At 38.9% G+C, this 23714-nt stretch overlaps 1 protein-coding gene across 5 annotated transcripts in view; it reads left to right on the top strand.

Moving 5' to 3' along the window:
* LOC120744982 (limbic system associated membrane protein) overlaps positions 1–23714 on the top strand; it is a 453615-nt gene that overhangs the window by 377814 nt on the left and 52087 nt on the right. For all 5 annotated transcript variants that reach the window (XM_040049584.1, XM_040049586.1, XM_040049588.1 and 2 more), the window contains 2 exons: positions 4115–4259; positions 8667–8754. In XM_040049584.1, the coding sequence (XP_039905518.1) occupies positions 4115–4259; positions 8667–8754 (233 nt within the window). The remainder of the gene's footprint in view (positions 1–4114; positions 4260–8666; positions 8755–23714) is intronic.

Below are 23714 nucleotides of genomic sequence, written 5' to 3'. Positions count from 1 at the left end.
AATGTCACTCTAAAAGCCTTTTTCAAAAGATTTCAGCATTAATAAATGAATATGTATGCAGGAAAGCAGCAGAAGTAAAGCAGGGTGATAAGCATGTATCAGGATCGCAGGTAAAGTTCTAAGTATGAATTATAAAGAGCCATCGGGTATTAAAGTCAGTCTTTGGATCGTCAGCACATACAACATTTTAAAGGTCACTGTAAGAAATCTTGAGTTTATTGTGGGGAAAAAGCATTTTTCTCATATTCGTATTTTTAGTACATGACATTTTTGCATGGATCATACCAATACATCACTTTATTAATCACAGGAAACCCAGACATCAAGTAACAGTGGGGAAGGCTGAGGAGGTAGAAACTCATTTAATGTCTTCAATGCATTCTGCAATTGATCATCTGCTGTTATGTAAATTATCCCATTTAGCATGTGTGTTTGCAAAGACTATATAAACATCAATTATCTATCTATTTTGATGTAATTTAATAACACAGCGTGCAATTGTAGGGGGTTGAACTCATTTTGTAAGACCTGAAACCAAATTTATTAACTAATTAATTAATAAAGTAATTTAATGCTGTGTGGGGAAGGGTGAATTTTTAATTTTTTTAAGAGAAGTAATAAAATTAACTTTTTCGATTTAAAATTTAATAATGCACAAAAACTTCATGCACAGTGTTGTGTAATACTGCCTCTGTGTGCACAATTTTACATTGAATATTTCAGTAACAGTGGTTATACAATTGGATAATGCACAGGGGAGAGAGTCTATTAAATTAAAGTATGCGCACTCAGTTATCAGCACTGTTACATGTGCTTGCATGTGTTTATATAATCTGCAAAGCTGTTTCTATCAACTTCACTGCTGTGTTTTTTTTTTAGAAAGTTCCATTTCTTTTTTATGATGCTAATTTCTGTTAAAATAGCTGCCCTAACCCACACTGTGAATTTTTAATCATATGTCAAAACCACCAATTATCTAACATTTACATAATAATTACATTATGAGTACCAATTTGGCAGTCTGAGAACGGAGTTTTTATCAGTCACATGGCATCAGTCAGGATGGTTTTCCTCTCAACAGGAAAACACAAAATGTGGATTTGTCAGCGCTACAGCAAAAAGTAGATTTTAATATATGTTGATGTTAACAGCTGCATTCAGTAAAAAAGTTCGGGTTCAGTAACAGGCTACGCTTTAATGTGATCGAGAAAACGACATTAAAGCGTAACTCTAAACGAGCATCATGTCCATTCGTGTGGTTGTCTTTTTCATCTCGTTTTCTTTTCCCACCTCCTCGTTCACAGTAGGCGACAAGCAGTAATGAGGAAGGAGAGGAAACAAGTGCAGTACAAGGAAACAAGATGCAAGCATTCAGTCAGCCAGGGCAGTTTATTGCTTCACTGCAAGCAATTTGTCAGTGTGTGTCCATAGCTTGCACTAATGTGGAGGAGCTGTAGACGATTAACGTCTAGAGCAGCAGATTGTGTGGTTCAAAAACAGCACCAGAAGGTTTTGATTATTAGTGTTGGGGAATAGTAAACTACACAGGATTAAACTAGTACTTTACTACCTGTTTGATTGAATACCCGCCCCACCTGGACTAGTTCCTGGATGTAACCAATAGGACATCATCTGCAGGGTCTAGGACTGTGGTCAGTACTTTGTTAGGGTGATGTTGGAATGTGTGTGACAATGTTTGAACAAGAGACTCTATACTATTTTAGTATAATTAACCACACTGAAAGTCAAGTTTATTTGTCAGATAACTGCATTAAAAAATGCATCAAAAGCAACCAACACCAGAGACATGAAACAGAGATCCAGTGTAGTAGCTGAAAACCAAGCCAAGTGTTGCCCAGCAGACAGCTAGAGGCTACAGCTGCAGCGTCTATATTCTCCTGTCATTGGACATGACCACACCCTTTTCTCCCTAGTATAATTAGAAGGTTAAAAGAAAAACTTCAGTCTCTACAATCACTATAAAGGAGAAAAATGGCAGCAGAGACCAAAGGGTTTTTTGTAGTGGGTAACAAGCATGTTTATTTCTGCTGTAATTTTTTTTGGCATATTAATGTGGGAGCCTATGAATGCAGATTCACTTTTCAAGCCAGCGTCAAGTTGACAGCTTTTGGCAGGTGTGCAGCTTCAATTTTGTGCACCCAAGAGTTGCCAGTTGGTGAATGGTAGTTTACAAAGCTTTCAAAACAGTTTCATCAATACTAATGTGATTGTGGTCAGAAAGAAATGGTACTTTCATGGGAAATTGAGTAGCGAGTGAACTATAGGTCTTTTATTTAACTGCATGAAAGCACTTTGAGGAGCAGGCACAGACATGTCATATGCTCTCAAAAGGATCAGTTCTTTTGGGTGTCACACGTGAACAACGATGTTGCACTGTCACGACACACTTGCATGCACACGTACACAGAACGGCCATTTATTAGGTACACCTTTTGAACTGCTTTTTAGCCCAAATGCATTGAGTTGCCACTGATTGGTTGATTAATCTCGATTTCTGTTGCAACATTCAGATGGCAGAGTCAGCATTTAATCCAAACAACGTGAAAGAATGGATCCACCCTGCCTTGTATCAACACCTCAGGCTGGTAGTGGTGGTGTCATGGTGCAGTTGATATTTCCTTGGCACATTTTGGGGCCCTTGGTACCAACTGATCATTGCTACCTCAGTACCTTTACTGAGTGTGTCCCTCCCTATATGACAGTGTAACCATCGTCTGATTGCTACTTCCAGGACATATAGAACCACAAAGATCAAAACTTATATATAAGCTTATGATGGTGTTAACATATAAGCTGCATGCACACAGCTCCACACTGTCACATCCTTCATGGTTTGTTTTGAGAGGCTAATGGACTGAAACGATTTATATTTTATGCATTTGAATATGACTCTGTCTGTTCTGTACCCCTTGTTCCCTCTGGCTTCTAGCTAGCTTTGGAAAGGGGCAGTTCATAGAACTTTCTTTGATTACAGAAAAATGTATCTGAATTAGCATAGCGAGCTTTTGAATTGCTTCTTTTAATTAGAACACTGAAAACTCTTGAAACAAAACTGGAGGAACACTTTAGAGTGACGCAATAGGAAGATAGCTGTCAAAGCGAGTCAGTAAACACAGTGAGTTATCTTGGTTCCACACAAAGGGAAGGAACATCAGTAGGGATTAAAGCTGCGAGTACAAACCTTCAACAAATCTGACATCCAGCTCCCGCTGTGAAGCAGACTAGGGTGACTGCACCAACACTTTTGTGCTTCACCCGAGGTCACCTGCCAAAGACAGCCTCACTCCACTGCTTCACTAAGCTACTCTCTTGTAGCTCAACACAATCCAAAGTGGTGTGCGCAGCCAAGGCTCGGCGAGTTGCCGGAATTTGCATGTGAGGCGCATTCACTGTCGGCTTGCATTACAGCTGATATCCATTCTCATTGATTCCGACTTCTTCTCACATTTACATTTATTCATTAGGAAGACGCTCGGCTCCCTTCGCTCCCGTGCAAGATGTCTTAGCTTGAGCTTACTTGGTGTAATGCGCTGACAGCATGCAACAAGAAGTAAACAAGAGGATACCGGTGTCCCTTCTTATCCGCAGGAATAACATACTGTTAAAGGAGATGTATTCATCAGAGAAAAAGGGTGGTAAAGAAGGTGAAGGGTTCAGGAGGCTGTACCAAGGGGGTGTGTGGGAGGAGAAGAGAAAAAATGGTCGTTCACTTTGGTTTTTACTCCAAGACATTGGAATTAGTAGAGGCCTTAGGTGTCTGCTTAACTTAACAGTCTTTGTTAGTCAGTGGTATCAAACATAGCAGTGCTGAACTATATTAAAACATAACCAGCTTGGCTTATTATTTCAGCACAACTGTTTGTATAAACCTTACTCAAACCACCTTTGACTTCCATACACCCCCGCCTACTCACTGGATTGCATAATTGCTGTGATTTGTTTGCTTTCCCTATCTACAAAACTCCACACTTCATTTTGCCTAATAGGATTACATATCATGAAATGGAAAAAAGTTGCATCCATTTGTTTCCCCTCGTAATGAAGAACCGGGTCTTGCTATTTCTCACCTAACCTGTTTTTGTTCTCGCTGCAGGTGTTATGTTGATGACAAAGTCTCCAAGGTGGCTTGGCTCAATAGATCCAACATCATCTTTGCCGGCCAGGACAAGTGGTCCCTGGACCCCAGAGTAGATCTGGTCACTAAAGGACAGCTGGAGTACAGCCTGCGCATACAAAAGGTAATGTTGACAATAGAGATTTAAAAGCTGAACTGAATTATTGTGCAAAACTGATTCAACCAGAGCTGAGTTGGGTTGTCATTTGCATTTAGATGTGGAAGAGAATTTCTTTTTTTTTAGTTTCAGGGATGTTATTCGACAAGTCATGAAACACAACCTTATTACACACACACTTTGACTTAAATTTATTCTTTTTTTAGCAGCAGATGTCGTTAAATATTAATCTATTCATTTATTCATTTATTTATGCAGCAGGTTCAGTCAGAGGGACTTTTTTTAAACTACATTCTTAATTTTTGATTTTTCACTGTCTGCATGCTTTTACAAGTATAAACATAAGCAGTGACAGGATGGGAAGGCAGGAGTGTTTTCACATCCCCTTCAAAAAAAATCTTTCCTAGCATAAATTAGTGCTGAAGAAGTAGTTTGACATATCGGGAAACTTGGTTGCCAGCTAAATATGAAACTGGAGCCGGAATTCATTTTATTTTAGCATAAAACAAAGACAGAGTAAAGGGGCTAAGCATTAAAAATCTACTTATTCTATCAACTTATTCAGCTCTATATTGGAGATACTATAGAAATGTTTATTTTAAACTTACCTTATTACTGTCAGCATGACAGAAGGGCAGAACATAACATGTAGTGTATATAGTCTCAAATGTAAAATTTGGAAAGGCTATAGAGAGCAAGCAAAGCAAAGCTACATACAACTGCAGAGGTTATACAAAGTGCAAGATTTGGCATAAGTGACGGGCATTTGCATTCTGAGTCCCGAGTGTGGTTCGCTTTAGGCAACAAAAGCAATGTTGTTTGAATGACAATGAGGTAAACACATCCTGCCCTGTTCTTCAAGTCGCTTAGCCAAGACAACAATGGTGTGCATAACCATGGACACATCAAAATCACAATTTTTTTTTATGATGAGATTGCATTATAATAGGATAAAACACATTTTGTTGATTTACTCAGGAAATCAACATTTTGGACTTTGCCAAGTCCATTAATTCACAACATTTCCTCATTATGTTAATGGAAAACATAACCTAGGCTCCAATACATTTATTTCCAAACATATTTGCTGTTTTGCATTCCTAATATCTAAAAGTAATTTGCATGAGACAGAGTTGCTCTGCTATTTTATGGGGACATGGATAGGGGTGACTGGCGGTGTGGCCATAAATCTGACATTTTTAGAATCTGAAGGGAGAAAAAAAGCACACATTAAACTACAATAAAGTTCATATGCCTTCCCCGCAACAATTTCAGCTTAGAATAAAACTGATGGTCTGTCAACTTTTTCACAGTTTCTTAATGCCAGCATTTTGTACTTCATTCAAAACAAACAACAAAAAAACCAACTATTATTTAGTCATTTCAATATCACAACTGTTTGTAAGTGCTTTCCTCGATCCATTTCTTTAATGGGGCTTACAAACACTATTTCATGTCCTGTTTTAATGATTCAACTTTCAAGTCACCTAACAGCATTGACATTTAATATGTAATATAATATATAAAATGTAATGTAATAAGTAAGTGAAATAGTCATGGTAACCACATTTAAACAGACTTAAAGTATGAATAAGCCGAAACAAAGTACTTCAGAGTTTGCAATGACAAAGCAAAAATTATATTTAAGAGGCAGAAAAATATTCAGTGAAGGGATCGTTCAGGAACCTTTTCTACTTTCACTAAAAGCAACAATATATATAAACAAAATATATGAAAAATGAAATGAATAAAAGGAATCTCATAGTTATGTGACAAATATTTGTTTGGTTTTTATTGGTTTGATGAGAAAATTCTGATAGTGGTTAATCAGTGTGCAGTTCTTGGTCTTTCATAAATACTTTCTTTGAGTGAAGTGTAATTCAGATTAAAGAGGATGTCAGTTTAAAATGACTCAGCGTTTTTGTGACATGGGAAGTGACTTGCTTTTTTGTTTTTAGGAGAAATTACAAAAGACAACAATAACAATCACCACATGCAAAATCTCTCAATCCCTAATTCCCATCCAAACTTAAATCCGGGGCTGCCCCTGATTTAAGTTTGGATGGGATTGAGGGAATTTGGAGTAAGGATTAGTCAGACACACAGACTGCTCCACAATTACAGTAGCAGGATAAGGAAGGAGGGAACTCAAGCCTTGTGGGGAACAGCAAAATACAACAAAAATACCAGTCATACATCATGGTTTCTCATTCTCAGGGCTAATATATACTCGGATAACTATTTATCTTGGTAATCTCTTTTCATTTGAATCTTGCTGTATTGTCATAAAGTCTGTATCAGGCTGTGTGCATGCCTTTGAACTCTCTCTACATGATCAGGAGTTGAGCAACTAAAACAGGTCCATCTTAGGCTCCTGAAGGTTCTTATCGATATGAAATATTATGTGTCATGAAGCAGGCAGGATTGAGGACCCAAAATGCAGACTCTTAGTGGCAGGACTAACTCAAAACACAGCTTTATTGCTGATTACAAAATACATGAAAGCAAACTGGAAGAAACTAGGAACTAGGCAGGTTTAGTTCCTAAACCTGCAAGAATGAGGTAGATCGGGCCAGACGCAGACATACACACAAGGTCAAACAAAGGAACAAACCACATGGGGGAACATAATCTAACTAACGAGACAGGGGAAGCACAGCTGAACATGACACGCACCGGACAAGAGACTGTCAAACTAAAACAGGAAGTATGAGACAGATGAAACACTGGGAACAAAGTGAGGAGAGAGAGGGCGAGAGAGCAAGGAACGAGACGGACACACAGAGACATGACCAGGGAAACAGGCAGATAAACATGAAGACTAGACTGACCTGACAGAGGACACACAGAGGCAAGACCAAGACAAACAGGACATGCAGGCGAGACCAGGGCATGAAAAGGAACCTAATAACTAACTAGACAATCTGAACTACAAATACAGAAATGCAACTAGGAAACAATTCACACAGAGAAAACAAGTATGAATAAACAAGACTCAAACAACCAAAAACACAAAACACTGACTCAACATCCCAGGTACCCTAACAATTATGACAGCATCAAGTTGCCTAGTAACTGCCTACAAGCATTCTTGCACATAAGACCTTTTTAAGAATCTCCTCATTTTAATTTCACAACAGTAACATCTAATTTTGTAAATATTTAATTTACTACATTTTGATGTTTCCTAATTATGATGTTTAGAACATCATCATTTGATATCATTTGACACTTTTTTTTTTTTTTTTTGCCTGTCCCGTTTGGCTCTTTTGCCATCAGAATTATTGTTGTTCTGATGGGCAAAGAAAGATGCCCAACAGATTTACTTTACCAAATGGACCATCCCAGCCTTGCCGTAATGGTCTATTTGATTCACCTTTTATTGTTTATTTTATTTATTTTTTATTTTCACTTGCTAGATATGGGACAGACTTGAATCAGGAAAAGAAAAGGGAGAAAGGAAGAGGGGGGGGAAAACAGCGGAGAAGAGACAAAAAAAATACATATATCAATCACCTGGATCACCTGTTGAGAAAGAAAAAAGAAAACAAGCAGAAGAAAACGAGAACAATAGAATAAACAACATCACGATGATATATGGGAATATAACAGTAAATACTAAATATTAAACATTATTGTGCAGCACATAAGATCAACAGCGCACAGTGTGCTTTGAGGTAGGAGCCAAAAAGGGTGTAGTTTGTGTCTGTGAGCACCCGTGTGTACACCTGTGAGCATGAGCGGGCTTGTTTTTAAAAGGTTCCTTCATGTAATGATCCGCTAGAGGGTGTGGGGGGGCCACAGCCCCGTCCTCCAGGGCATGAAGCATTTGACACATTAACGTATGACTAAGTTTACTGTTGTTAGTGGGTATATTGTACATTTAATGTCAGATAAAGAACAATATAAATATACTTCGGGAAATGGGATTTCTAGCGTGCATTTTTTCAGGTGCATGGTATCGACATGTACTGTGTAGCTAAACCACGGTGTATATAAACTGCAATCAGAGCAAGATAAATGAAAGCTTTAATCTTTAAATATATGGGTGCATATTCAGTTGAAAACAGTCATGCCAACATTACCAACATTTCATTGTCCGCTCAGTGGAGGTGGACAGTGTCTGGCCAATAAACGTAGCAGTACACTTATATTTTTTAGAAAATGGACAACTGTAGTTTAAACATTCAAACATGTTAACATACAACAATCCAATATTTATCTGTTCATTTAAATTAACATCTACCACCCATGTTTCTTTTTTGCTTTTGTCTTAATGTATTTACTGTATGCGTTTGCTACTAGGAAAAAGATATCATCTATTTAAAATGTACACATTCTCCCAGTAGCATTGTCGCAACCAATTAAATGTTGTTTTACACTAATAACTAATATTCTGTTTTAATGTGTTAGGTGGATGTGTATGATGAAGGCTCGTACACCTGCTCCATACAGACTAAGCAGCAGCCCAAGACCTCACAGGTCTACCTCATTGTACAAGGTAAGCTACAAGCTCCTGCTGCAAGGCAGAACGTGAACATATCGAATGAAGTCTTTGTCCAAGAGTTCACAAGCAGCATACACAAATGTTAATGCAATAAGTCATTTCTATTGCATTTGTTTTGTATGGTGTCTGGAAAGGAAATTACAGGAATACATGTCGTGAGAAACAGCATGCCTTGTTTTACTTCAGCTGAGTCTTAAGTGCACTTAAAAATCTTAAGCAGTTTTTCACTTCAAAGAATGTGAAGTTGTCTCTCTTTAATTGGGACAGCTGCAAAGATGAGAGCAGGAGGTAATCAGGAAGAGTGAGAAACGGTGATATTTTTCCCTATTAAATCTAGGTTTTTTTGAAGTTTTCCTGTGGGTACGAGGCTTTTGGCTCATGAGATTACAGTAGAAACAATTCTGTGAACTCATCAACTTTTTCTAGCTGAGAGGCCTGATGAAAAGGTATCAGCCTCAATGCACAGTCATGTTAAGCTGTTCATTACTCCCCTTTTTAACTGGAATTGTGAATGGTCCCTGTAGGCGCTGGGAAGCTATATCTGCTGATAGTCAGACCCATACATACATTTCTTAACTAATTTTGGATTTGTGGCTTAAAACTTGACTAATTATCTCAACATGGAACATCTTAGTTCAATTACATGGCACATGCTACTTAGATATCAGGAAATGGCTGTGGTGCTTAAAACAAATTAATAACGGCCTTGGATGTGCCAAAATGTCTGAAAACGAAATACCAGATAAAGCAGGAGTAAATTTTGTGCTCCCAGATCACACCACAATCGATTTTTAAGTCAAAGAAACAAGTTGAAACTGAAATGCAGACTTTCAGCTTTACTTCAAGGTGTTTGATAAAAGTATTGCCTTTTGTGTTTAGAAATTGAATTGAATTGAAGTCATTTTTATTTATAGTCCTATAAGTTATAGGACAAACTAATATAGCTTCAAATAGAAATATTGTTATTTGGATGAAAATATGTTGTAGTCAGAGACTGTGTGAAGTTTAAAACCCATGGATATCACCAGCTGCTGTGCTTCCTCCTTTGTTATGCTCTGCCAGGCCTTTACTGCAGCCACTTTCAGTTGTTCCTTATTTGTGGGTCTCTCTGCATTCAGTTTTGTATTTACTAACTGTAAGGTATTCTCTGTTGAGTTAAAATCAGGTGTGACTGACTTGCCCATTGAAGACTATCACATTTCTCCTCCTCATGAAACTCTTGTGTTGCTTTTGCAATCATTTTTGAATTATTTGGCTGAATGTGGGCAGCATTGTACAATCTGTCAGGAGTCACAACATCAATGAACACTAGTGGCCCAGTTCTACTACACTCTTTGCATGACCAAAGAGTGTAATCAGTGGTTTGCATGTTGTTGTGAAACCCTCATTGTTTCCATTCATGAAGGTGTCTCTTGATTGTAGACCTTGACCTTGATACACCTACTTCCTGTATATATCCTCACTTGGGTTGTTTTAGGAAGCTATTTTTCTTAAGCATTGAAATAATTTTGTCATCATGCACTTGAACTGGCCAGTGCATTCATTCTCTTTAAGAATGCAGATTCTTGATTTGGCCACTCCTAAAGTTTTTGTTATTTCTCTGATGGGTTTACTTTGATGTCCTAACTCACTTGTACTAACATGTCTTTGGGCGTCATATTTAAAATTACAGTGAAAAGCGGTAAATGATATTTCGTCTGCACTAGCTCTGTTATTGTCATACAGTACCAGCAAACCTCTGATAAGACAGAATATTAGCTTACGTCACATCAAAATACTGATTTTCTTTCTAAAGTTACCACTTAACGCTCGAATTCAGGTATTTATTATGATTTTCTTTGTCTTATTATGCCCTTAAGCATTTGCAACATAATTCCTCTGCCTGTAGTTTTTCCTGCCTATTTATATCTACACACTGTCTCAGAAAAGCAAATCACAGCCAGGAAATAATCTTGGCGATAACAGTCTCATTAAAACATTTATTCTGATGTTCACACTTGGCTGTTATACAGCAGCTGCACACTTTTTCAGGGTAACGGTTGGCCTTTTCAAGCCTTGTTCAAATCCCTAAGTTGTTTTTCTTTTATGAATCGCTTATAAAACAATAAGAGCAATACAAACACGCAGTTGTGCATCAAGGGCAAAAAGGAGAGTTTATTATCGATCAAAATGCCAAGTCTCTCAGTTTGGCTTTTTCAAAGCCACAGCTGGTTGACAGAATTTTCTTGTTTAAAGAGTCTATTTTATACATGCATGCAGAATGAGTTCTCACAATTGGATTTCCTATGGTGTCTTTGTTTGCTTGCATGAATGTGGGGGTTGAATTTTTGCATGCTTTTTCATCAAGCTGTGAATGTCTGAGCTTCTCAGCTGTCCGTCACCCAAAAAGTGACAGTAAATGTTGATGGAGTGTTGTATACAGCATGTACTTGGATACATTTAATGTTGTAGCTCAATCCATTTCACCAGTGCTGGAGTTTTTTAACTGCCCTCTCCATTTTGAACCTCCTTACTGTGAGATGTGAAACCCAACCGCAGATAACTGCTACAGGCTGTCAGTGGATGAAATGCATCACAGTGCAATTTCACCACACACAATAGTCTACTGAAGAACTTATCATCCAGCTATGAACTGAAGATATCATCCATTAACAGCATTTTTAAAGGTCAATATGTGAATTGATGTTGCTCTTCTGGGATCCATGGCAGCAAATTGCCTCTCCTTCCCAGAATCCATCGTGTCCGATTATTCACTGCTTGATCATTGGAACGTCCTGTGCCGGCTTCCAGAGTTTCTGACGGCGGTCTCATTCATCACAGCTAATGCGACGGTTATGGCCAAACATTGATTCTGTTGCTTTCATTACCTGCTATTTTGTCCTTTGCTCTGCCTCTCAAAGTCCCATTCAGTGTTGATGCCATTGTTATGCTCATCTATTGTATTTCCCTGCTGTGTGGGTGTAATCTTCTCCTTTAAGTTCACTTCAGCATCTTTCATCTAAATTGCCTTGCAGTGCTGAAGGCGTAGGTTTCTGGCAATTACAGTGAATGTGTTACTGTGAACAAATACTGGGACTTTTTATTTACTTTGAAATTTTGGTCAAATAATGAACGGAGATGTGCTCAAACAAGTGAATGCAGCATACAGGTTAACTAGGTGTACGTTTGATTCTGATTTGCAAATATCCGACTGTTCAACTTTTACTAGTTTTATCCACTCTTTTTGTACTCTAACTTTAGTTGTTTACTAAGAGGACAGGACAATGTCTCTTTGTTTGTGGTACTATAATGACATTACAAGCAGCAACCTACAGCAACCCCCACAAAACCCAATCAGCTCTGCGGGATAATAATTCACCCCACCTTCATCTTTTAATGGGTATGAAAATGTTCCAAGCTTCAAACATTGCCCCTGGTTACAGACCCAAGAGCAGGTTCACATAACCAAAGCTGACAATTTTCTGCTAGCAGGGACAGGGTCGTAATTGGAAAACAAATGATCAGACAAAGTAAATTTGCCATGGATGAAAAAGTGGCAGACTCGCGGGGCTCAGACGAGCGATACCAGGAAGCAGGGTCACTGCACATGACAAGAATCGTAATATAAGGGCGGGCTTTTCACCCCAATCCAATTAGATTTTTATGAAACACAGAATTTGGTTGATCGGCCAGTCTAAGACAGTGCTTTTATGAATTGAAGGTTTAATGGCTCCTTAAGCTACTTAAAAGAGTGTGTATGTGATTGAATGTAGATTTGCAGTGTTATTTGATCTCCTGCTAGATGTAAGTTTGCTCATTTAGAAGAAATCGAACAGTCTCTAATATTTTAGAGAGAGAGGATATCAACAAAAATCCAGAAAAAAATCACATTAGATAAAAGTTATGAACTGATTTGCATGTCATTGAGTGAAATAAGTATTTGATGCCCCGTCTTCCACTCCAACCTCTCCACCATCATGGGCAAGACCAAAGAGCTGTCAAAGACTGCCAGGGACAAGATTGTAGACCTGCACAAGGCTGGAATGGGTTACAAGACCATCACAAGAACACTGTTCCTACAGTCAAGCACAGAGGTGGAAACATGATGCTTTAGAGATGTTTTTCTGCTAAGGGCAGGATGAGTTCACTGCATTGAGGGACCATGTATCATAAGATCTTAGACAAGGACATCTTTCTCTAGACCAGAACACTAAAGATATGTTATGGATGGGCTTTCTAGCTTGACAATGACCCACAACATTACAGCAAGGCACAAAAGGAGTGGCTAAAAAAGAAACACATAAAGGTCATGGAGTGCCCTCCAAGGTCAATCGCATAGAAAATCTGTGGACTAAGCTGGAGCTTTAAATTGCCAAACAGAAGCCAAGAAATATGAAAGATTTAGAGAGTTTCTGTAAAGATGAGAGTGGACCAAAATCCCTCCTGAGATGTGAGCAAACGAGGTGGCCAACTACAAGAAACATCCTACTGTGTTTGCCAACAAGTTGTGTTTTTCTAGGTGATATATATTATATTTTATTCAATGACATGCAAATCAATTCATAACTTTCACGTGTTTTCCTTGGGGTTTTTTTGTCTGTATCCATTAAAATTAAGATATTTAATTATTTCTCTCACTGTACAAATGCAGATTAATATTAGATTCAGAATATCTTACATTTCATATAAAATCCTACCTGATTCACTTTCTCATAGCCTGTGGAGAGGTTTTATCTAATCATGTACACTTGACAGACTTTGAACTTGAACCTTATATAACTAATATTAAATTACATCTGCTCTGCGCTGCTGGGGTTTTTTGGAGTGTGCATAGAGTTCAAGCGAAATTCTCCACCACTTCAACAACTAAGAAAAAGTACACTTTAGATGTATATAGATCTAATAGCAATCCCTGAGGGGAAACAGTTTGTAGGGTTTTTTTAAAGATGAAATCCACAATGTAAAAAAAAACCCTGTCCGAAGCCCATAGAAACGGCTTACTTCATTAATAATACCAATTAATAACTAAAGGATGGAAGGAGGCAGAATATTTTCTCTGATGGCAAATATTTGACATTCTAAAAAGTTTAACAACTTTTTCCTTTAAAAACACTGTCATAACAAATAATCTAAGGTTTTCTTCAATCTCACAGGAATAAGGGAAATTTGGGATATTGAGTGACCCTCAGATGCTGCCCTCATAATTTCCTTTTTTTAACCATTTCTGTTGGTATTTTGAATTTTTACTCAGTCAGCTTATTTACGCTTAAGGTGTCCTTGGGTTAAGTGAACGTGATCTCAACTCATCATTTTGTGAATCAGCAGGGTTGCTTCAAACTATGACCCTAACCAAGAGTGTATTGATTTTAGAGCTTAAAGCTAACTAAGCATATTTGCAGTAGAATTAAGGGCTGAACCCTATCCAGCAAGTAATAAATAAAAACCAAGGTCAACAAGGAAACAACCCCCATATGGGGTTTTTAACATCTGAAAAATGTGGTCATTATTTCTCAGTGGCCAAAGTACCCATGACTGGAACGTCAGAGCACCAATGTTAAAGGACACCTTGCATGTAATGGGGAATCAGGAAGCACCTGACATAATGCTTCTGACTTGCTCACCATCACTTTCCCTGATACCATTAAACAACTTAAATGACAGTGAACAGCTAGCAGTGGAACAAAATAAGATGAGAGCAAAAGGGTGAGATAGTGAGCAGAAACAACACAGTTGTAAAGGATAATCAAACAGCATACGTCATGTTCAAATAAATATGTGATATGATTAAAAAAAGAGGTATTTTGTTTGTAAATACAATATGTTATTACATGTATATGAACATTCTTTTAAAAAACATTTTTTCCTAACTTCCCCTTGTGTTGTTGAACGTTGTAGTTCATATAGCAGTGGGTACAATAGAGAGGAATCAGGAAAGTAAAATCAGAAGTGTTGTCTCTGTGATTGATGGAGCATGTGCCGTATTTTTTTCTGAATAGCCCCTTTAAAAAATAAGCAGGTACTACCTGCAATTTATTTTTCTAGTTCTTGCCATGGATAGTGTCTGTTCCTTTGTGGCAGAATAAAGAGACAGGATTGGTACAAACAGAGACAAATCAGTGATCAAGGGCATTTATGGCTACAGCTTTTTAGACTTTGGAAAATAAACAGCATCAGTATTGTATGCCTACAGTGCTGTAAAAAGGATTTTCTCCGTTCCTGATTTCTTAATTTTGGCATATTTGTCACACTTAAATGTTTCACATTGTCAAACAAATTTTAACCCTTTCATGGATGAATTATGACAACCTCAATCAGGATTTTCTTTCATCATTTTTATTCATTTTTAAGCATGAAAAGATGAATAAATATACTTGAGAAAAAAATCCTGATTGAGGTTGTCATAATTCATGCATGAAAGGGTTAAATAACAATAATTACAATGAAACATGTCATACATATATAGTAACATTAAACGACCAGTGGGTGGCAGGGTGTGGAGTGACACATCAGTGTCCAGTGTAGTGGTTTATGTGCAAGTATACCATCAACACTGACACAAATACAAGAAAACAGCCTTTGAATAACTGTCCACTGTAGTGACCAATATGCGTGAAAGGGTTAATATTAGACAAATATAACCTGAGCAAATACAAAATGTGTTTTTAGGACACTGATTTAATTTACTAAGGAAAAACGTTTCCAAACCTTATGTGAAAAAGTGATAGTAGTTCTTTAAACTGGACATTTGCTTGTCTGTTTCTATTGGATGGGCTGTATTAAAAGTGTGGATGAACATTTTCAGAGATGATTTGGGATTGTGACATCCGAAACCCTTGACTGTTTGATCTGATGTGACCAAAGTGTGGCTATGTTTTTTTTATAGCACATGTACTGTTATTGTTAGCAAGCATTTAGTCCAAAAGAACCACCTCAAAAAGCTCTGGGCCTAAATCTCACTACTACATTATTTTCAGCAATTAAACCAGATCTTCTGTGAATCAAAAAAAGAAGGAGGTGCAGTGCAAAGTACAATTAATATTTGAGAAAGTACCACATAAAAAGAGACATAAACCTAAATATAGCCTAAATCCCCATGCCAGTAATTTTCTTGTAGCCTTTTATGCAACCAGATCTACAGCAGCACTGTTTTAGCAAATTCAGCAACTCTTACTATGCTATGCTAATGTATTTCATAAAATGCAGAGGCCAGGGAGTGATTCATTCATCTCATGAGGTCGTCTTGTAATACTCGTTCCACACGGCTGGAACTTTTATTTTATTTAGTCGGCACTGCAACCGAGTCCCCCAGCAGCTGCTGACCCCACAATCAGAAATGTTCAAGCTTGTTGAACTCTGATGTCCACTTGTGTATCCAACATTTGACGTGCTGTTTCAACAGTTAGACAAATAATGGTGTCCAGAGCCAGCATGTGGTTCAGCTTTCAGTGCTCAGTGCTTCAGATCATTGGCGTAATCACTAACCACAAGTAGATCGAAAGTCATTCCGTTGGCTTGTGCATCCCACACTAAATGAGGCATAACAGCTGGACTGACTTTGACTTGCTCTTTTCTAATGTTAGTGATTATGCAATAAATCCATGTGTGTCTACGTGCATGCTGGGGTGTCTTGGATGTTTCCCATATTCCTTCAAGTCTGTCAATATTATTGCTCCTGTGTTAGTCTCCAGCTGCTCTTTTGGTTCCTTATTTTTGTTTTCTTCTGGGGGTTTTTTATCTTTCCTTTCTCACTCTAGTCATGATCGTGCTTAATCAGCTGATTTAAATCAGCATTGATCTCATACTATAGTTTTTGAGCAAGAGTCAGCAGTTTAGAATTTGCATTGACCTTTATAACATAAATCAAGCCATTAATATCTTTTAAAAAAAAATATTGTGATTGTTGTCCATCTGACAGCAACCAGCTAAGCAATTCACTTAAGACTACAAATTCTGTTCGCTGAACTGCATGTTCTTGCTTAGTTTTCAGTGCAGCTTTGTAAGTGTTATTATTGTTGGGTGTATGACCAAAACTAGTCTAGCCAGGCAGTCTTAATTATCTCTTCAAGCTACAAGTTATCGCCCAAGGCTTCCTTGCGAGCAGGTATCCCTCCAAGACATATGGCATTATCCCTTCATAAATGTCACAGAGACAGAATGACTATAAAATAGTAGACAAATTGAATAGTCCTATAAACAGCTGTTCCCTGGCTGCTGTGATCTCATTTTAATATGTTGCGTCCACTGAGAAATGGCACATGTTAATGTACTGCAGACACTTGTTCTGGAGCACAGAGAGCTGGCAGAATTAAACAACAACAGGATGTTTTGTGTGTGTGTGTGTGTGTGTGTGTGTGTGTGTGTGTGTGTGGGGGGGGGGGGGGGGCACAGAGTTTTATTCACTCTGTGTAAAAAAGGAGCTCAAAGAAGACCTTTTTTGGTATCTACCACCATTCCACTCTGGCATGTTGGTTGCTTTAACCTTTATTTTCTATCTAGCAAAAGCTTTGTTTTTAATATTATGAGCCTTAACATTATTACTGACTCTAACTTAGCCACAAGGAACAACCTTTATCCAGCCTGAGGATCACTGACTTCCTGACTAAGATCAACCATCAAATGCTCCCGTCTTCAGCACTTATCCAGCCTTTCTTCCTTTCATGTCTTCCATCTTTGTATCACAATGCCGTGATATTTAAAGAGCTAATCCGCAGAACTCTCCAAAGCCAGCTGTGTCACCCTAAAGAGCACGGTAGCAGGAGAGGACAGAGTGTGCAGACTCATACGTATGTGTGTCTCTGTGTTTGCACATATCTTTTGCTCCGCATTCTGGGCGAGGAGGAGGACTGACCTTTTTACAATTATCATGGGACAATCAGAAGCTTTCGGTGGTGCCTGTGAAGCCATCTACCCACTATCTTCCTCTTCACCACTTCCCATCTCAAGTCCTCTTTGCTCTTTTCTTCTGCCTCTGCACAGCCCTCACACTTATTCATCTCAGACCATCCCTTATCTATGCAGTTACCGAGGTGTTTTGTTACCTCCTCTCTCACTAACCATAGGGTTACACAGAGAGACAAGGGAGATAGAAAGACTGAACTGAAAGAAATTTGATGGTTTAGAGTGGATTAGGTAGTGCATTGCTTTCATTAATTCTAGATATCGGCAGTCTGTCTGGCTCCACTGCTTCAACACCATGATCACACCCACATACACATTATTGCTTGTACTGCCCCCAGCCATGGAGAGCAGACTACAGTCTTTCTACTGGATGATTCCTCTTTACCCATCTGAAAAAAAAGAGAAAGAATGAAGCTCTGACTAACTAAAGAAAAACACATCAACAAAATTTCTTCCAATAAAAGCTCCACAGTGTCTACAGCAACTTCACAAGACAGTGCTACTGCACATCAAGGTCTTTAAAGCCACAAAGGGACACATGAAATATGGCTCTTTAGCACAAATTATATTCTTCTGATGGTATACACCAGGCTTCATAGTATTGAATTCAGTTTCATTTATATAGCACCATTTCACAGTAACAGTTGCCTTAAGGTGCTTTATATTCCAAAGCAAAGACCCTTGAGTGTTAGTGGTGTTAGAGAGAAAACTCCAACAATCAGATGAACCTCTATGAGCAAGCACTTGGCAACTAAAGGAAGGAAGAAATCCCTCTTAACAATGAGAGGCAGGCAAAGTACACGGTATGAGGTATGTTGTGAATATTCTATAACTATAAGTATGTACAGGCTGTAGTGAGTACAAGCTATGTACAGGCTATGAACAGGATATAAATATGAAAAACTATACAGAATATGAAATAAATAACTTTACAGAATCTGAGATATACAGCTATACAGAAGTGGGAACTATGCAAGTTGTAAACAGTTGTAGGATTAAAAATTATCGAATGTACAGATTCAGATCATCCAAAAAATTTAAATATTAGACAAAGATTAAACTAGAAAAAACAACATGCAGTTTCTTAATGAAGCTGTTTATTATTAAGGGCGGGTGGGGGTGTTCTAAACCTACATGGCCCTGCCTGAAAAAGTGATTGAAGTGAGCCTTCCCAGGAGTGACTGACAAAAATTAATGACTAAAGAAATGACTCATCCAAGAGGTCACAAAAGACCCCAGAACAACATCCAAAGAACTGTGGGCCTCACTTGCCTCAGTTAAGGTCAGTGTCAGTGACTCTAACATAAGAAAGAGACTGGGAGAAAAAGTTCCAAGGCTGGTCTCAGTTTTGCCAGAAAACATCTTGATTATCCCCAAGACGTTTGGGAAAATACTCTGTGGACTGACGAGACTAAAGTTGAACTTTCTGGAAGGTGTGTGTCCCATTACACAGCATTTCAGAAAAGGAAACCATGGAAAACAAATGGAACCATGAGTTCTGCTGTCTACCAAAACATCCTGAAGGAGAATGTCCAGCAATCTGTTCATGACCTTAAGCTGAAGTGCTCGTGGGTTCTGCAACAGGACAATGATCCAAAACACACCATTAAGTCCCCCTCTGATAGCTTAAGGAAAAGAAAATGAAGACTTTGGAGTGGCCTAGTCAAAGTCCTGACCTGAACCCAATTGAGATGATGTGGCATGACCTCGAAAACCCTGCTGCAAAGGTTGGCACAAGTTGTTTGGTTTGGGTGAAATCACTTTTTCACACAGTACCATGTAGGTCACCCCCAATACAAAACACCTTAATTTAGAAACTGCATTTTGTCTTTACTTGTCTTATATTTGTCTAATATTTTAATTTGTTTGATGATGTGACACATTTAAGTGTGATGTCTTGACGCACACTCAATCATCCAACCATCCATTTGCAGATTAATGATCAAGAAACTGACCTCACAGCCAGTGGTTTTAGTTTCAGTCCAGATGAACAGAATCAAGTTTTTAGGATTAAAGTGTGACAAACATACAAAAAATAGGAAATCAGGAAGGGCGCAAACGCTTTTTCATGCAAGTTCAGATCTGGAAAATTTGGAATTTCCTGCTGCATTTGTGTGATTAACTCTTTAATCACAAAGATGCAGAACTACTGCAACCATTTCTTTCTGGAGACAAATCACTGTTCATTCAGAAGTAAAATAAGCAGTTAATTTTACTTCAAAACATTCCAGATGTTGTATTTTTACCAATTCTCTTTTCCTGTTACTTTAATTTTAATCTGCAGCACTTTGGAGCCAGCACTTTAAGGTGGATACTTCCACATCAACTCCAGCCTTTAGTTGTGATAATTGACACTACCTTGTCAAGAGCAACTATTCATATATTTAGAACAACACTTTATCAATTATTCATGTCGAGTTGCCGGTTTAAACACATTTGAACTGCACATCGCTATCGCACTCAACTAATTTTAGCCTCTAAACATTCTTAATAATAAGAGGAAGTTCGGTGCTTTACTGTTAAAGCACTTTAAAACCTCTGCAGAAGCACTGGCTTGGTGAAGGACAACAGTAAGCCCCGCCATGCCTCATTATGTCTGCCGTGAGCGCTGTAGCAGATCGGCAGCTATACACGCATGCATATACAAAAACGCTTCAGGGACAAAATTACAAGTAGTTGTCACACTGTCCATTATTCCATCCAAGTCGAGGAAGAAGAGGAAAAAGGCAGAGAGCGACTGTGGGATAAAGCAGCCACACGCTTTTTTACATTGCCTTTGAACCTTTATAATGAAACTGACTCCTTGAAGTTTTAATGAAAGCAACAATTTACCATTCGCTTTTTCTCCCTGGGCTGCTGCAGCTTACGTTGCTCAGACTGATTCTTTAAAAAAAAAAAATGTTTTTAATAAAACTGCAGTCTCCTTTAATTTTATTTGTGCTGGCTGCAAGAGGTCCTCTCATGCATTTAAATGGGGTCATCCCATGGACACGCATGACAGCTGAGTATCGACAAGGGCTGCAGGTGAGCCAGCAGTGCTATATTTCACAAACTAACCAGGGGAGCCAGTGGCCATCGGTTCTGGCCAATATCTCCCTGGTGTTATTTGTGATATAGAGGACCACTATTTCTTTTCCATTGCCTCCGCGCCCTGCACGCACCCTCATTACTTCTACAGGACCTGCCAGTATCTTTTCTCTCCATCCCTCACCATCTTCTCTGTGTGACCCGAGCCTGTCAAATAGATGGACAGCCCTTTGGCACAGTTCTTCTTGCACCCACGAATGCCTCTGAAAGCGAGGATTGAGTGGCGCAGTTAAACATGACCCCACTTGCTCTTTCTGAGGAGTAGACAGGAGGTTAGGTATATGTAGAGGTTGCACCTGTGTGACTGTGTCACAGCACGTAGGACATGTCCTGTATAAGTAAATCTATGGGTTTGTGACTGCCTTTCAAGAATATCCCCTTTGTGCACAACACCTATGTGCTTTTAAGCGTTTCACCCTTGCTGTGCTTTATAGGTTGTGCTCTTCTTTTTTATCAGTGTCTATGACTGCTACATAACTCAGATTCATACTCATTTGTGTAGCTTTTGGTGGCTGAACTCGCTGTCCACCTGCTATTCAGACCAATACTTTCGTTCGCTTCATTTATAAGAGCAGAAGCACAAATAGGTTGTACTCATGACACAAAGTGCCACTATTGAAAACTGTGTGCTAGATATTAGCAGAAATTGCTCGTCCTGTTCTGGTGATATCAGTAGATCCCTGCTCTGGTCTATTAATGACTTCTACAAAGCCTCTTACATGTTTCCAGTCTCGTGAAGCGGAGAAATCGGCAAGGATACTGAGAACTGTCTTTCTGTGGGCTTTCACAGCACACACTGCACTTCAGACACAATGAGCGGTATCTGATTTCAGATGCCTCCTGATGGCTCAGCAGTATCAAGCTGAACACTGCTCAGACCTGGATGCAGTCTACTTCCCTGCTCTCCTTCCTACTCCTGTCAGCAGTTAGATCAAAAAGAAAAGGTTTTCTTCAGTGGGCACATAAACTATTCATTCCCTTTTTAGAAGTGCTAGCGGTATGGGTCAAGGGATGGCAGGATTTCATTTGTTGGTCTGTCATAGTTTGGAAAAGGCAGGCAGGACTCATAAACATGTCTGCGATGCAAATTATACTACTCAACAGCCAAAAGAGAGAAGCCCAAAGCAGAGTTTATAGACAAGGTAACTGGGAACAGGTACGAATAAAAACTAGAGTTCAATAAGGGGTGGAAAAAAATACAATAAATAATGACTGGGAAGCTATGGCAGACTTTAATCTTACTCTAACCTTAAGAGCACCTCTGACTAGCATGAGCATTGAGTTAGCCATGATTGTAGCTTTTTGTAGGTTCTCCTAGGCAGGCACACCAAGTGAAAATATGTCACTTAAAGTGTCCATGTTATGCTCTTTGGGTTTTATCCTGTCCTCTAGCTTGTATTTGTTGTTTTTCCTGGACCCAAACAGTCTGCAGAGTTACAGACCAAAGTCCATGGCTAATGAATTTACTCTAGTCCCCAGAAAACACTGCTGCTAAGTATGAAATGCTTTTGTTGGGTACGTATCTACTGCACCGTAGCCCTTTTCAGATATAGGACAGGGGACATTGCTGGCTGGAGAAAACCACTTTGTATTTTATATGCTTAAAATCTGTTGCACCTCTGTAAACAAGTGTCAATGGGAACTAAATCAAGTGAAGTGCAATTACACTCATCTCTGTGGGTATGTGTGCTACTACATTCCTCCCTCACAGGCTAAGAGAGAGGTCCCTTCCCTTGTCCTGATAAATTCCTGCTGTTATACAGCAACATCACATCACAAAATAAAACAATAAAACTATAAAATAAAACTAAAAACCAACGAATAAGTCTAAAAGCTGGTAAATATTACTTATTAAAGATCACAGTATCAAGATCATCAAACCTTCATATATACTCAACTGCTTAACGCTCAGTTTGAGCTACAGTAAAGAGTTTTACAATCACTGTGTGTCTGGAGAAAGTCAGAAATCACTGACAGACATCAAGTGCTTTGCATGCATTACATGCTCATGCACATCCTCGTGTTTGTTTAGTGAGTCTACTTGGCTGCTTCATCTCCCAGTGCCCACTGCCCCACCAGATGTCTGGCATGGTTTTCAGTTCAACATATGGTCGCCGGCGCTGATGCAGTGCTTTACATAAAGAGTCTTCTGTGAGGCAGGAGAGTGCTAAACACTTGTTATGGAGCATATGTCTTGTTGGATGTGTTTTTGATTAAAGGATGCTTTTCGCAAATGGTGAGGGAGGGACAAGTTAAGAGGATTCAGGCCTCGTCAGAATTGTTCTCAGCTGATGTCCTTTTGTATCAAATACGGTAACATACGACTGAAGTGAAGGTGAATTTCAAAGCGTCTTGAAAAGTGTCTTGATATCACTTAGTCAGTTTAAAGTTTAAAGAATACACATGCTCTTTAATCTCAACAGAAGCCCTGGGAGACACTCTGAATACACCTCACTAATGAGAATAATATTGCTTATCACTTACTGAAGGAAAATATTTATGACACTTCATCGCTGTGTGTTGCCGCTCTCCACTGCATAGCCGTCTAACAGCTAAAAGTAGAGTCAGGAATGTGTCTCTTCCTTTGATGGCACAGCTACAGACTTGATGGGAAGTATCTGTTCCTAGGAGGGTCTTTGCGAGTTGGCATGGGTCGGCTGCTGCAGTGTCCACTGTAGTAAATAACATATGGGCTTGTTATCTCTCCACAGAGCTAGAAGGCACTCGACGCCAGCCGCTTGCTCATTAGACTGCAGCTCAAGGCAAAGCACAGGAACAGAGAGAATGAACAAAACAGTAAGGAGAGGAGACAGGGTAAAAGTGACAGTGATGTGGTAAGAGTTACGGAGATGGAAGGGCAGCAGGGAGAGGTAACAGCAGACCGAGGTTATGCTCATGTAAGATATGTCTATAAACGTGTAAGTTAAAGGCAGTCACATCTCAGAAGTCACAGGAGGGAAAGTGCAAATACACTTCGACTATGTATAGCA

The sequence above is a fragment of the Simochromis diagramma genome, unplaced genomic scaffold (genome assembly GCF_900408965.1).
Source record: "Simochromis diagramma unplaced genomic scaffold, fSimDia1.1 OVJJ01000611.1, whole genome shotgun sequence".
Lineage (NCBI taxonomy): Eukaryota > Metazoa > Chordata > Actinopteri > Cichliformes > Cichlidae > Simochromis > Simochromis diagramma.
Note: the sequence above shows the minus strand (reverse complement) of the source record. Positions and strands in the feature narration are given on the sequence as shown.